Source organism: Quercus suber, unplaced genomic scaffold (genome assembly GCF_002906115.3).
Source record: "Quercus suber isolate HL8 unplaced genomic scaffold, Cork oak 2.0 scaffold_83, whole genome shotgun sequence".
NCBI lineage: Eukaryota > Viridiplantae > Streptophyta > Magnoliopsida > Fagales > Fagaceae > Quercus > Quercus suber.
The window spans coordinates 1,363,965-1,380,677 of record NW_027069548.1 but is presented as its reverse complement, the minus strand read 5'-3'; the positions used below and the strand labels follow the sequence as shown (position 1 = coordinate 1,380,677).

At 37.1% G+C, this 16,713-nt stretch overlaps 2 protein-coding genes across 2 annotated transcripts; one reads left to right on the top strand and one right to left on the bottom strand.

The window, feature by feature from the left end:
* The first annotated feature begins 724 nt into the window (after positions 1-724).
* LOC111990614 (PTI1-like tyrosine-protein kinase At3g15890) lies at positions 725-6,441 on the top strand. Its single transcript, XM_024022399.2, is given in 5 exon segments — positions 725-1,235; positions 1,758-1,905; positions 5,299-5,561; positions 5,636-5,727; positions 5,730-6,441. Coding segments are annotated over 5 exon segments (999 nt in total). The 5' UTR covers positions 725-1,191; the 3' UTR covers positions 6,182-6,441.
* A 458-nt stretch (positions 6,442-6,899) lies between these two features.
* LOC112015285 (pre-mRNA-processing-splicing factor 8A) lies at positions 6,900-16,606 on the bottom strand. The gene is given in 24 exon segments (XM_024047677.2): positions 6,900-7,323; positions 7,445-7,687; positions 7,802-8,080; positions 8,162-8,359; positions 8,548-8,709; positions 9,007-9,032; positions 9,035-9,479; positions 9,596-9,850; positions 9,933-10,039; positions 10,128-10,238; positions 10,241-10,324; positions 10,327-10,742; positions 11,351-11,604; positions 11,687-11,794; positions 11,880-12,069; positions 12,150-12,273; positions 12,367-12,608; positions 13,123-13,249; positions 13,367-13,821; positions 13,926-14,230; positions 14,320-14,634; positions 14,806-15,074; positions 15,190-15,980; positions 16,108-16,606. Coding segments are annotated over 24 exon segments (6,156 nt in total). The 5' UTR covers positions 16,563-16,606; the 3' UTR covers positions 6,900-7,128.
* Positions 16,607-16,713: the final 107 nt, after the last annotated feature.

Genomic DNA, 16,713 nt, shown 5'->3' with positions numbered 1-16,713 from the left:
TTCATTTTTGCAAAATAAGCGGTATCCAAACACAAATATTTTTTATTAGATAGATAGAATTTAAAAGTTATGGTATTCACTTAATTATAATTGCTTTTTATTCTCATATCAAAACATCAATGATTTTGTTTTGAATAGATGGTATTCAAACTCATGTTCTTTATTTGAAAATAGTATTTTTTTTTTAAAACATAAATAGTAAAAATTTATAGTATTCACTCCATTATTATTACTTTCTATTATTAAGTTAAAACATCAATGATCTTGTATTGAATAGATAAAATTTAAACACATATCATTTATTTGAGAGCAAAAATTTTGTTGATTGAGTTGATTTGTCTAAAATCGACAATAATATATAACAACAATAACTGTCAGTTAAAAAAATAAATAAATAATTCCCATGTGCAAATTAGAGTTTACCATTTATTCCTTGTGTTTGGTACAAAAATTGGACTCTCCTTTGAATTCAATCCACAGTACAACAACCACCAAGTATAATTTATTTTTCCTTCTAAAAAAAAAAGTATAATTTATTCTTTTGAATAACACAATATTAATTTGAAATTTATTGACATGCTATCATGTAACGGAAAACTATTTGAAAAATGGCCCCCATCCCCATCAATGTAATTTTAAAAATTGACAACAGCTGCGTAGGACAATAGAAAAAAATTTAAAAAAAAAAAAAAAAGACTTTGTTTCCAGCAACAATAAGTGCTTACCCAATGATACTATTCTCCATGTTCCACAATTTTCACAAACACACGCTTCCTTCTTCTACAAAAGTAAAACAGAAAGTACAATTCTTCTTTTGTTGTTGTTGTTCCTCAATCTCGTAGTAACTTAACATTAACATTTGCCTAAACAAATAATACTTTTTTAGCTTTTGCTCTTAACTCTCAAACACAAACACACTAAAAAAAAAAGAAGAGACAGAGAGAGAGAGACAGAGAGAGAGAGAACAGAAAGAAATGTCTGTGTTTTATTCCAAAGCGGTTGTGTTTCGAATCTAAACTTGCTTCAGCTTCAGCTTTGCTCTGACCTCTAGTCTCCAACAAGCTAAGTTAAAGAAGACGAAGAAGAAGAAGGAGCTGATTTTCAAAACCCAAATTTTAAAGGGGGAGTCTTTTTTTTTTTTTTTTTTTTTTTTGACTTTTTTGTTTGGTGGGTTTGATAGGAGTGGGGGATATGGCTTTTCTTTCAATGCTATGTTGCGGAAAGGGTACAGATCGGTATGTATATGAAGTTATTATGTTGATTTATTTTGTGGGTTTTTGTTCTTTTGAAATATAGTATTTGTTCAATGGTGTTAATTATTCAAGCTTGAGTCTTTTGTTGTGATGTGCTTTATATTCTTATGATTATGAGAGCTGAAAAGAGTTTTGAATTCTGGGTTTAGCTTAGATTTTAGGAACAGGCACTTGGGTGTGGGTGAGACTTGAGAGGTATCTCTCTTAAATAGCTTTATTTGGTTGTTTGGTGTTTGGTGGGAAAAGATAGAAAAGGAAAATAGAATCAGGAGACTTAAAAATGTAATCTTAATGACCCAATAGAACAGAATACCTGAGCATTACTTAACTAAGTATTTGTTTAGTTTGATTCTAGAAAAACATGTTATGCTTTAGTTTATGTGAGAAACTAAACGAAGAGTACTACATATACACATATATGAAATTGTATCAGGCTTAATTGCGTTCACTTTTTCATTATAATGTTTTGATGCAAGTTTAGTTATAGAGTGGTTGATTGTACAGGAGTGAACTAGGGAAGAAGCAGCAAACTTGGAGAGTCTTTTCTTTAAGGGAGCTGCATGCAGCTACAAACAACTTTAATTATGATAACAAGCTTGGAGAAGGGGGATTCGGCAGTGTTTACTGGGGTCAGCTTTGGGATGGATCACAAGTAATGAATCCATTTCTCAGTTTCTTCTTAAACTTTCTACTGTGAATTCTGCTTATTGCTTGTTGATTGTGCAATTTCAAAACAGTTATTTTTATCACAAAACATTCAATGGCTATGTTATTGATATATGTGAAAAACTCATATAGAAAATGAGTATCTTAAGAGTGTTGGTTTTGATTGATTTATCTTTAGGTTCTGGATCTATTTATTTTATTACAAATTATATTATCTCATAGTGCTTTGTTCCACTTATGGTAGTTTGTCACCCCTTTTTTTGCTGGTCTTGAATATTGAAGTTGATCAATAGCAAATTAGCAATACACTTGTGACTATAAGAAAATGCCAATAAAGCTAAACAGCCATGTGACCTTTGTTTACTTTCTTCCATTCTTGTCAAACATTTAATTTTCTTTTATTTTAGAAAGAATACTTAACAAGGAATATATTTTAAATGTTCAAAATTTTAAATGAAATGCATGCTTGAAAGGTAAATTTCAAATGTGACCCAATGAAATATTGTATAAAAACAATTGCATCCAAATGAGCGGTATGGATATTAAACATTGCAATTAAGACTCATAGCTTGCTCTAGCAAACATTCACTTCTAACTGTATAGTCTAGGAGGTCATGCACGTACAGATATTTGAGGCTGAATAGTATGAATTGCCCTGGTCAATTGTAAGTTGTGTTCTTGTTGTTAATGGTGATTGTCTCCATAGATTCTGGTTAGTTTCCCATGTCTACTTGCTTGAGGCTTATACTCAAACATTGAAGTGAAAGAAAAATCAGATTATAACCAGTATTATTATACTCTTAAAAAAAAAAAAAGATTGTTTCAAAGAAAAAAAAGGAAATCTAGTTTATTAAATGTTACTGAGTAAGGTTGTAGCTTGAAGCTGTGAATTGTGTGTGTGTGTGTGTGTGTGTGAGAGAGAGAGAGAGAATAGTGTCCTGAAGTGGAATATGGTGAAGAAATTAGTTTTTGGAGGACAGAAATGGTTTATAATTAAGATTGGGAATGGAGTGAATGTGAGGTGGCACAACCTATCCTTCCACCCCTGTTATTTTACTTTATTCAATATTTATATTAGAGGATAAATAGGAGGATTGTGATATCCATTCAAAAGCGGGATAGCACCTATTAAATAAATGAGGAAGAGATGCCCAAGATGATTTGACTATGTACAACAAATCTCAAATGCATTAATGAGAAAGAGGGCTTGATTTCATTTTGAATGAATGAAAAGGGTAAGAGGGAGGTTCGAGTAGTAAAGATGGATATGATAAACAAAGAGGTGACCGAAGAATTTGGCCTTGGGGTGGAATGGCCAAGAAAGATACCTAGCTGACAATGGAATAACGGATCAACCCCAGTTAGTTGGAATCAAGGCGAGAGACAAGAGTTGAGTGGAGTACTGATCATAACAGACTTTGTAATGATACCAATAGATCCAGACTTGTAACCCAAGAATGTATTAATTGAACTTCTAGGTTTAATATATATATATATATATGTGGGGCAACCATAAAACCTGCCATTGCACCCAATCCTTCTTGGGGCATTGTAGTTTCTTGAATCCAGTCCAACCTTATTTCAGACCTGTGTGAGCACACGCCACTAGAGGAGGTGGGGTGGAGCCACAGTGTCAGAACATGTTGATGGTCTCTTCGAGTTATATGATATTACATTACAGATGCTTTTTAGGTCTAAACCAGTGATTGATTTTTCCTAGTGTCAGCATTGCTTTCCAACAGACCAGAATGTCAATTTAGATTGCTTGAGCTGGAACATTCTTTACTTCCATGGCAAGAATTTTAGTGAGTTAAAAGCCTTTTCCTATTTCTTTCCATTATATTCTGTTTTAGGGAGGCAGGATTTTCATTGAATGAATTAAACACTGACATTACATCTATGTCATCAAACTTGCATATAACAAAACAATGACATTTGAGCTCTCTAGTTCGACTAGCACCTCGTCCCCTTATATGTTCTAAGTGGAGAGTGAGGTCTTGGGCTCAAGACCTATTGGATGCATATGTAACTTACTTACCAACAAAAAAAATATTGAGCTTCCCTTTTTGCCATGTTTGACAGCAAGTGGTGTCCTGTGTACTTATCCTTTCTCTACATACCTCAAAAATCTGGTAGCTTAGCATTGTAAAATGGAATGATAAGTCAGGGTAGACTTTTTAAGTCAAGCAAGAACGTAGCATTGGGAAGTCATGGTATGCAAGACAGGTGATTCAGCTTAGCTGGTTGTAAGTTTCCCTAAGACACCAGGTTAAGTGACTTCTTAAACAAAAATGATTTCATCCTCATGCTCAGATGGAGAAGAATAAGAAAAAATATTATGAGCTCTCTCTCTCTCATTTTGATAAGAAAAAAAAAAAAAAAAGATTTTTTGGTGGGTATGCATGGAGTTGGTGGGGAATTGGTCACTGCGATAATTAGCTTGTACTATGTACATGCACTGAAGTAATGTTGGACATAAGGTGCTTGTGAAAGTATCAATCTTATAACATACTTGTAAATGGAAAATTGCCACTTCTGTTTCACTAGACTTGTCCTGTAACCCAGAAATTTGTGGGCTTCAAAGATGTTTAATCAGTACCTAAGCTAAGTGCTTTAATTTTAAGTTTCAACCTCATAGGTTGAAGAACTTTTGCCATCATTATTTTGTTTTGAAGCCCTCTTCTTCCAGGTAGGCTATTGCCAATAGTACACCTTTTTTTTTTTTTTTTTTATAATAATCGTTCTTCCTGATGGATATTAATAATTTTACTGTCCATGTTGAGACACAGAGAACTTGCATCTTTAACTGACATAGTAAGAAGATGGTTCTGTGCTTTGTTGGGCCAAATTTGGACAATACTGCTAATTGGATCAATTGTTGCCTCTTAAAGTACATGGTGCACTAATCCCTTGAGGATAAAATTAATGCTGTTCTTGTATTGGTCACCTTTTTCATGCAAATTGATTAGGACTCAAAGTGCTTGGGGATAGAACTTCATGATATGCTTTTTACAAAAATCACTTTGAGTGTTCTCTCTAAAAATCACTTTAGTTGTAATAGTAAAACATGTATAAGTTGACTGGCATTGTAGTTATCAAAAAACAACTATCCGTTTTTAATGCTATTAGAAGCTTTTTTTTTCCCCTAAATGCACTCATTTTAATTTTTATTCTTTGACGTTGAGTCTTGGATGCTATCACAACTTATTATGTGCTTGATTATTACCAAGTAGTAGCCTTTCCAGGCTTTCCTCAACATTCCTCACCTGATGGTAATCTTTGCAATGGCATATATTTGTTATATACAGCCTTTCCTCAATATTTTTGTGATGCTTCTTATAAACTGAATACCATTCTGAGAGGTGATATATATTTGCAGATTGCAGTCAAAAGGTTGAAGGTTTGGAGCAACAAAGCAGAGATGGAATTTGCTGTTGAGGTTGAGATACTAGCACGAGTACGCCACAAGAATCTGCTCAGTTTACGTGGCTATTGCGCTGAGGGGCAAGAGCGTTTGATTGTATATGATTACATGCCAAATTTAAGCTTACTCTCTCATCTTCATGGGCAGCACTCCGCAGAATGCAATCTCAATTGGGACCGACGGATGAGTATTGCAATTGGGTCTGCTGAGGGCATTGCGTAAGTACTGATCCTGACTTTCCTATTCATCTTTCTTGTGCCATATACATAACCTCTTAATTTGTTTGATTCAGCTATCTCCACCACCAATCCACTCCACATATAATCCATAGAGATATCAAAGCAAGCAATGTGTTGCTAGATTTAGATTTTCAGGCTCGGTTATGTTAGGGAAAGCAAATGAGAGTTGTGATGTCTACAGCTTTGGAATACTCCTACTAGAGCTTGCAAGTGGCAAGAAACCCATTGAAAAGCATGGAGCCGTAAAACGCTCAATTACTGATTGGGCACTGCCATTGGTCTGTGAGAGCAAGTATGATGAACTAGTGGATCCAAAGCTTAACGGCAAGTACGTCAATGAGGAGCTGAAAAGACTTGTCTTGGTTGCACTAATATGTACTCACGTTCGGCCTGAGAAAAGACCCACAATGCCTGAGGTGGTGGATATTCTGAAGGGAATCTCAAAAGAGATATTATCTGAACTGGAAAATGATGAACTGTTCAAGGCCCCTCGTGCTGCAGATTATAATGATGGGACTTCCATTGATGAAGACAGCAGAGACTTCATCTCAGAGGAGAGAGATTCAAAACAGGAATTGAAGGAGGAGAATGAGCTTTAAAATTGAACATAATCACACTACGAACTCCAGTATACATTCGATATGAAGTTTGTATTTATTTTATTATTTGGTTTTTCTCAAGGCAAGGTGGCACTGGCTGTCCTTTTATTACTATTGCTAGGAACCACATGAAAGTATGGTTTGTGGCTGATGTAAGATTTGTGTGCTGCTCATCTACTTTTCTTACTTTATCCTGGAGTAGATGACATGGAAACTATATTTAATATTTATTGAATTGTGCTAAATTTTTGGCCCTCGCATTACTACACTTATGTGGATTTTTTGGCTTTTCCATTTCATATATATATATATATGTTTCTCAGTACAGCCCAATCTGAGATTTGCGCTTTTGTTGGAGCTGTCAAGAAACAAGAGCCATCGTAATTGATGACTAGAATCAGCAGGTCATTAGATACTCTCATCGTACATGCTCAACAAAAACACAGACCATATCATTAATCAAGAAAAGTCTGAAAGTAGGGAGTAAGCACAAATAAACAAACGTCATTATCCTTTCCAAAAAAATATAATAATAAACATCATTATTATGCAGAGATTGTGTAAGTTTTCTTTTTTTATTTTCTTCCAGCATACGTCCAAGGCCTCATATTCTGGACGGGCAAGGCAACAACTAAATGCAGAAGACCACCGACCACATTCCTCCAAATGCAGCACAACACCAGAGCAAACACTAACAAAAGAGGTGCGAGTCTTAAGCTTGAATACGAATGTATGCACTTTAGATACCAAAATATTATATATACAACCGACTAGTTTACAATCGCTACAAAAAGCTTACAACCTCAATCTGGATATAATATATCCATCCATATCATGATATACATGATTATTACAACAAAGGGCTCTACGATTTCTGTCCCAAGTCTGCAAATGTACTACAATTACTTCTCATTGTAACTAACAATATTTGTTAATAATCCCGACTCCTATGTAAAGGTATCCTCACGGTCTCCCTCAGCAAAAGTCTCTCCCTCCTCCAAGTTGCTGAACTCCAGGAAATGAGTTGGCCTGTGGTCTTCATGATAATACTCACGTGGTGTCCCAAGCTTGACCCCATACTTCATACTAGGTGCATGTTTCACCCCCATGAAGTTGTAATTCCATGGACCATTATCTGGCATCTAAGAAACAAAAGCCACAGAATGACCGAGTTAACTCCAAGAATGAAGACAAATGTCAATACAAAATCCAATCAAAAGCATACCAACCAAAGCATATTTCAAAGACGGATGATGTTCTTACCATGTAGAAACCAAGGAAACGGTCACTGAGAAGCATTTGGACCTTCTCATAATGAGTGGGAAGGTAACCATGAGGATTGCTTCCAGTGTCCTTGTTGACACGGCCCCACTCATACCCTGATGGTGTCAGCTTATATGCAGTTAGGGAGCAGGAACCTGGAGTGAAACTGCAGGTCAAAATAATGCACTTCTCTCCATCCCATTGCTTGTTGTTTTCCAGGATCTTAGCATGACTTGTGAGATCCTGCAAGCAAAATCTCAGGTAAGATAACAAATCATGGACTTAAACCACTATATGAGAAGAAAACCTTTAGCATTTCTATTTAAACAAATAAAGCGTACTGGATTAGACAAATACCTGTGGTGATAACTGGGGAAGTTCATTAGGCTGTGTATGCATCCATCCCAAAGGCTCCAAATCATTCAGAAAATCATGCTCTGGGAGAGCTGATGGAAGATTGACTTGCTGATGGGTTCCCCACTGTGGTGGCATGGCAATACAGCGGATCTCCTTAACCTGAGGGTTGTCAGGGGGGCTTATACCATACAAGTAACCAGCAATTTGTGTCCGCAGATCTGCCATGCAGATAAACTTCTTCAAAATGTTCTTTGGCATGATATAGGTATATCCTGTTTCCTGTATTATCAAGTGTACAACATTTCAGTAAATATAAACAATCAATGATTATCAGATATAACAGAGTAGGTAGATCAGCACCTTTATATCCTCTGAATTCACGTAAATATGATTGACACGAAGATAGAGGTTTGTTGCAGATATTGCTCTCACACGCCAATCAGTTTTAGACCCAAACGCAGCTTGCTCATATGGACTTGTGGTGGTTACAATAAGCTCATCACCATGCACGTTTGTAGTCTTTGTTGTAACTGCAGTCAGCTGACTTGCTTCTTTCGCCTGATAATGTTACACAGAAGATGATCAACTTAATAACACACCACTGAGTTCAATAGACACGTCAAATCAGGAGATTCCCAAACAATATATTTTGCAAGAAATGCCATTTTTGTCCAGAAATAATGCTAGTTTCTATCAGGAACCAAGACAATGTTAAAACCAATAGGAAGCAGAAAAAGAAGCATTACCTGTTTCTCAATCTCAGCAATCTGTTGTCTCTGTTGAGAAGGAGGAGTAATCTCAGCTCCAAGTATAATATCACGGATCTCAGACTGTGTCAGAGCTGACGTATTCACATTGTTCTTCTTGGCATAATCCGACAGTATGAGATCTCTAAGAGCAACCTCAACCTGTACCATAAAATATTTTAGCATAACACATCATTAATGGGAAGCATGACCATCTGTTTATAAATAGATATTTCATAGAATTGTTATTGCTGCCGAATATATAATCAAAATTAGGAATCTGATTATGCCACAGCAGAACAGGATGTGAATAATTATTTTATAAATAAAGTACATCTCTGAAAAAATGTCACAAAAAGTACGGACTTCTCTTACCTATAAATTAAGGTGAAATATTTAGAGAGAAGAAAAGGTGACCATTTTTTTTTTTGGGGGGGGGGGGGAGGGGATGGAGTTTACCTTCATCCATTGATCATCAGTGAGGATGGCCAGATGTGGTGTGGCTCAGTAATGATTGTTTTGTCAGGCTTTAGTAACATCTTTGCCTTCTCATTGTTCACATGTAGCGCACGCAGGATCAGAATGAGTCGGGAGAATGCAGTGTATGAGGAAATACTTTTCAACCAATCATCATAAATGTTGAAAAGGACCATTTGCGGCTCTGTGGCCTTCAAAATCAGATCACCAAATTTCTCAATCTTCAAGCATGCTTGGAATGGAAGCTGCAGCTCACTTCCTTTGATAACTATGTTCGGGAAATCCAGCAAGTGAACCTCCAATGGATCCAGCATTCCCTTACGAGTCACAATAATTTGTTTTGGCTGTTCTTCAACAGGCAAAGACCGAACTAGAGCAGCAACTTCTTCTGCTGTTTTCCACTTGGCCAACTGACCAAGACGCTTTTGTCCTGCCCACACACTTGTGTGGATGACCTGTAAGAAATCATATCATGAAATAAATTTCCAGTGTCTGAACTAAGAGAGAGAGAGAGAGAGAAAGACCACTTAAAAGTATCATTGAAAAAAAAAAAAGAAAAAGACAAACGGACCTTCAGGAACAGTTGTCCAGTCCTTGGATTGAATATAAAGATGGCACCATTGATGGGTTTTGTTGTAAGATTTCCCTCAAATGTCTTATGGATAGTAACACGATACACATTTGTGTCATCAACAAACCAAATTATTTGATTGCTGAAGATCTCTCCATAATTCTGAGATGACAAATATGGTTCAGTGGGCTCAGAAGAATACAACTGTAAACCTTTCCTTATCCGCTCCCTCAAGACGTATAAAGCTGGATTTGACTGCAAATGCACAAGAACCATTAGTTCAATGCTACATGCCTACACTAATTTATAACATGAGAAAAAAAATTAAGGTGTGCACCTTCATGATCTTATTCATAGCCTGCTGAAGCAGAGGCTTTGACCCTGGAAACCAATTACCAAATGCAGAATGCAAGTTGTATGCCAAATCAATTCCAATCATCACACCTGAAAGGATAGTTCAATGCTGATTACTTCAAACCAACAAAACTGTAGGATCGAACAGAGTAAGGCAAACAAAGAAAAAAAAGCATACCAGTAGGAGATGGATATATAGACATATTGTCTGTTGTATAATCCATAAATTTGGCCCGAGTGTAACGCTCAATATCATGAGAGTCATAATCTCCCCAGCGGAGCTGCACTCTATCCAGTACTTATTGCTTGCTTTCTGATCAAACACATCCTTTGGTTCAGCAACAAGACTAGGTTTTGACATCGGCCATCTATGGCAGCAAAGAGAAGAATGTCTGCACAAGAGCTGTTCATTTTGTAACTCTTTCTTGGATGGATTGTTTCCTTCTGCACAGTTTCAATTTCCAAAGCATCCAACTCCTGATCTAAAACTTGACAAAGATCCATGACAACACTCTCATGGATTTTTTGCCACAAATGAGCACGGAATATTTGAATCAGTGATATCTTCAAGGTAGGGATCTTCCCATGCATGAAGATTCCAGTTAGATCCAATTGGACTTGAAAACCCACGTACACATTTGCTCTATTTATCGTAGGTGACCACCAAAGTGTAAACCTACGGTTAGGGATTTGGTTGAGACCAGATCTCTGAGCATTTGTCAGCTTCTTATACTTCATTGATTCCTCAAAACCAGATGCCTTTTCCCAGAAGAGACCTTCCCAAGTTGGAAAGCTGAATTTTTAGATAAGCAAAGTCAGTCAAATTTTTTTCTTCTTAAAAGCATATTAATTCAGGAGTGAAAGACAACCATAACTGTATAAATAATCCCACAACTATAGTAACAGTTAGAAAAATAAATATTATATCTGTTCTTTATCAGATCACGCATACTTCCTTCAGATATGGTTCAGTCTCTAGAGCAAAAATAGCATTTCTGCCAACCTAAGGATGAACAAATCTTCCAATACAGAATCACAGATGCTAATGGCATTTTGGACCAAATAGCATTTCTGCCCCATAAGCTAAAAGTGAAAGGTAAGTCATGGGTTCAATCCACTAAGGATGTGAATTGTAATTACCTATCAAATAAAATCTTACAATATAACAAACTGGATGGAAGGCCAAGTTCAAATTTTGTTACAATTATGAACTACAGTGCAATAAACTCTAACCTGCAATGTTACTATGTGTATTAACCAACCAGATGATATATGTTGAGTTGTCTCTTTCACATCACCTATTTGCAGAATAGAATCATGTGCAATCCTAATAGATTTATGATAATGACAACGACAACTGTAACTACTACTGTAAACAAAATCAAAACACAGTATACTCACTATGTTCCTTTGAATAAAGTATGCTCAAGAATTCCCTCAACACCACCCAAAGCTTGAATGACATCAGTTCGATAATTGTTCAAGTTCCAAAGTTTCCCATCATGCCTCTGGTGTGTCCACCAGAAAGGGTTCTGTTTTAAAACTTGGTACTGTTTGAAGTCAGTACGCACCCTCCATCCTTTGTCATATGCCAATGTGTGTCGGTCCTTCTGAAACAAAGTGTTTATACGAGGTATGCCCCTGTCCCATGAATCCTGTCCAAAGAATTGTGAAAGCCATTAGAATAGATGACTTTTGTAGAAGTCCTAAAATATAAAAAAAGGTAAAAATACTAACTTCCAAATCTTCAAGGGTCAAACGCCTATTTTGAGCCTGAGCTTCCTGCCTCTTCAATGCATATTCTGCCCAAACACGCTGTGAATCTATGAACTCACTCTCCCATGGCTGTCAAGAAACCAATACGATGTCAAAAAATTGAAGAAAATGCACAGGCACACCATATACATATGAAGAGTGAATCTCAAATTACCTGTATATATCGATAAAGATTTGGAATCAGCTGGTCCTCTTCATGGCTCATTCCACTCCTAAAGTGGGTTACACCAACATCTGTCTGCTGGCTGTAACGGAGGTCACTTTGTGGAATCAATATATGACCCATAGAAAGCATGCCAAGTCCTCCGATTTCCTTTGGAGTGTAGAAAATGACAGGAGGGAACCTGAAGGCAGATTGAGTTTCATCAGTACCGAGATTAACTTTCAACTAGAATATATTATTATATGTGACCAATAACTTTACCTGCTAGGCATCTTTGAGTTCAACCCAATCTTAATACGGGTTTGGATTTTATTTTCACATTTAACCAGCAAATCTAACAGCTCTTGAGTATGCACAGTGGCTTCACGGAAATAAGTCATGAGACCTATTTTTTGATAAAAACAAAAAAAAAATCATAAATATCCTCATGAAATCAAACAGCTGTAACAAGGCAGAATAAAAATTTTAAAATAAGTACCTATCAAGGCTGTATTCCATTTATTGACAATTTTTGTAAATGTTGTGGATCCTGAAGACATAAGAATCTGCCTCACACGATTCTCAAACACCTTCATGTGTTCATCATCAACCCGCAAGAAAGCCACTGCAGTCCGTTCTTTGGTCTGTTCATTCTGCAGATTCCAAACACCATCTCTTGTGTTACTGAATGCTTCTTGGGTCATCCTTATTTTAGGAAGTATCCGAACTTCAAACCCACACCTAAAGATCAAAGAGGAGAGGAGATGTTTCAGACAACAGGTCCATTCGTCAAAAAAACACACATCACAGTAATAACCTGACAAACCTCTTGGAGATTGAGCCTAGAGAGGCAAAGAAAACAGAATGGGTCCTAAGATTCGGAAACCTCTCCTATAAGATCATATACAACATATAACAAAGGCTCACCCAAAACACAGAACGAATTAATTAAAATTTTAGGTTCAGAAACAATTTCTCAGCATTGAATAAGATCAGGAGCAACACTGAACTAATTCTGTTTGTTGAGATTCACATTTTGAATTGTCGAGTAAAATATTCAGGAGATACCAGCTTGAGAGATGGAAAAGGCAGACAGACCAGTGCATAAGAAATTCCAATTATCAATTAAAAAAAAATCCAAGCAACATTGAACAAATGATCATTGCTGGAAAACATAGGTCCAACACAAAAAACAAATAAAAAATATATATGCACACACACATACAAAATAATGTAGCTAGTTAGATAAACATACATGCTGAAAAGCAAGTTTGGATTGTCCTTGCTGTATACAGAAACAAAACTGTTCTCCCACTCCAATGTAGTGATGCTTCGAGGAAGACGGTTCTTCATATCCCAGAAAACACTCCTCCCAAGATTTACTGAAAGGAGAATTTAGAAGAGTCATGACATACATTATTTTTAACATTAATGAAAGCCTCATTCACTTAAAAATGTTGAGTCATAACTCTAAAGAAAGAAAAGAATGAGATACATACCATCGTGTTTCATGAGCCTCATTCTTGCATCTCTAGGCCAGCACTTCTTGTTGTTATATCCAACCATATTTTCATTGTTAGGATCAGGATGCTCAGTAAGATACCGCTGGATAAGGTCTCGAGCCTCTTCGTGGGTGAAGCGGAACAATATGTGGACCCTGTCTATGTATCGAGAATAAAGCCGAATAGGGTGCCGTGTCTCAACTTTCGTGTCCCAATAAGTAATGAACTCATTAGGCATCTGTGGGGGCCCAGCAATCTCACTAGCTCGAGTCAATCCAAGGAGCAAGAGATCCAGCACAAGTCCATAATACTGTACAACAAAAGAAGCAAACTGGAGACCACGGATAAGACCATATGAGTTTGTGTGACTCATATCCTTGTAAGACAACACAACATTGTTCTTTGCAGTGACATAATCAGCAATGTTGTGGTCAAGAACCAATCGCAAGAGCCTGCAACACCACAGTAAAAAATACATAAATAGATAAATAGATAATAATTCAAGAACTCCAAAAATCCACTGATTACAGTTGCAATGGGGCCAACCATTACATACCTGTTTAACATTGTCAAGTCAATCTTCTCAAAGAACTTTTCAAACTTTGTTTGAAGCATCACCACACATTGGCCATCACTTGTGTCCCATACTCCTTGTAAATTGTTTATACCCTGACACCATTTATAAACCAAAAGTGGGGGAGGCTCTGAATCTGCAGGCTTGATCCAATTTGGAAAAAGATGGCGTTTGTCACCTTCATACCATAAATATTGATCAAGATATGCATCTGTAATCTTCTCAAGAGGCTCAATCTCATAAACCGGAATGAGATAACTGTACAAATCCATAAATTCTATGCCAACCTGCAGGGAAAAAAAACTCAGTTCAAACTCATTCTACTACGTTGTGAAGTACAAAGGACAAAGATCAATGCATTAATCAAATAACTTACTTCTTTGAATGCACGCTGAGTGAGCAGGTGACGCTTAATTCGTGACAGTGCTTCATGTGGATTATCATAGGCTTGTTCAATAAGACCCAACTCTTCTCTTTGAAGCTGGTTTAACCTCACAGCTACACTATAAGATTCCTTCAACCGCTCCAAAGCAAGGATAAGAAGTTTTGTGTCATGCTTATATGATAATGGAGGGAACGGGATGGGAGAGAACTTTCTTGACTCCAACCAATGCACTGTCGTAGTGTAAATGGCAACTGCTTCTTCTGGTGTGACATATGGACCATCTTTCAAGTAGTTGTGTTGTCGTTCCTACAACAATTGAAAATGAAAATTGAAAGACAAATAAGATAGAGAAAAAAAGCATGTATTCAAAGACAATTGAAAAAGAAAAAGGCCAATAACTCCTTCAGAAAACTGTGCACACATGCATATTATGTGGTGGAAGTTTACACAAAAGAATGAATAAGTCAGTATCTGCACCTGTTCTGCCTTCAACCAAAGACGAGTCAGTCTTCCAAGATTCTTCCGACAAACTGTCTTATCGACGGTGGCTCCTCTTTTTATACGCTCACGGTTATAGTGGGCAACATTTGTCCACCAGTCAGCTTTTGACTTAACATAACGAAGAATCATGTTCTCAATGGGAACTGGCAAACCAGGAACCTTCCAGGGAATATTTGCTTTCCAACATCGCCATGCCTCACTGAGATGCTGCAATATTGTTCTGGCTTTATTCTGCTTGATGCCCTCTGCAATTCAATAATACAATGTTGGAATCACAAAGACAATAACAACCAAAATATAAGAAATAAAGGGGAAAACCACGAGCCAAAAAGAAATACAATAGGTTGAGTCAAAGATTACCTGGCATAGCATCAAGAACATCATGCATAACAGCTGCTCTTAGCTCCAAATCAAAGTGGCTTTCAACACGTTGCTTAGTAACTGTCTTAGCCACTCCTTTCGAATGGCGCCCTTCAAATTGACGTGCAAGTAAATTCCCTAACCACCGTTCCAGGAGAGGCACTATACCACGTAGAAAGAACAACCACACTCTCCACATTGGTGCCCAAAACCCACATCCAGGTCCTTTCCCAACTGGACCAGTATTGAACCGATAGTAGATCAAGTGTTTCAAGTCTTTGCACATTCTGATCTGCCTCATAAGCCTATATTTGTAACGGTACATGCCGGTCAGTTGACCAACATGAGAAAATGTATATTGCAAGCCATCGGCCAATTGGAAGGCATCCACATTACCCAGGCGAAACTGGATATTGGCATCAACCACAAGCTTTGTCAAGCGCAGAATCTCACGACACAGATGGAAAGCATTACCAAAACGTGACTTCTTGCGCTCTTTTGTAGTGAGGGTCTTCACCGGCTTCAGATTGAAATTATAATCAAGGTGGAGGTAATTTAAATTTTTCCTATGTATCAGCAGATTTAGCATATTATAGCCCTGCTTACAAACTTGAAGACCAGCTTCAGCCCAATCAAGTTCTGTGGTTTGGAAAAACTTAGTTGCTTGAAGAGATCGGAACAAGTGCTTCTTCTTTTGAGCCTTAGGAGGTCTGTGATGCAGTTCATTCAACACAAAGCATTTTAGCAATTTTTGATAGCTGACTCGAACTTTAACCGGATAGGATGGAGGACTGCAAAAGCAAAGGCAGGGATCAACTTAAATGATATTTAATATGCACTAGATAGTTCATATGCTTTATATATGCCAGAGCAACATAAATAAAATAAAATAAATAAATAAAACCATAAAGAACTCACCAATGCTCTTTATACCACTCCGACACAAGGGGTATGTCTTCTGCACGTCTCATCCGACCAGATCTCATGTTAAAAGGGCGTGGGGCAAACAATAAGGAAATTCCAGCAGCTGTGGTGTCAGTATAAAGTTGAGTGTCCCTCAACAGAGGTTCCACCCCTTCTGGCAAGAAGAAATCATCATCATCCTCATCATCACGAATTTTCTTTTCATGCCGGTCCTTGTTAATGCTAGTTATTGGGTGTATTAAAGGATCATAATAAAAAGCAGGTAAATCAGGATCCTCGGTTTTTATGTACATGATCATGGGAGTGTGATACACACACAGCTTTACTTTCCTTGGTCTATTGTTGTAGAGATGAGGGAATGCAATTCTGTATTCTGTCCGGAGAGGTGATCGAATAATTAGCTTGTTAATATCATTGAACTCATTCCAATCCTCATCACCTTTCTCCATGTCACGATACAAAGGCTCAAATTTAGGTCCACCTGCATAAGTGAAACAAATTAAATACAAACTCAAACCACACTTGTGAACACAATTGAAGGCCAACAAAAAGCAATCTATTCTCTTTCACATCACCTATTTGCAGAATAGAATCATGTGC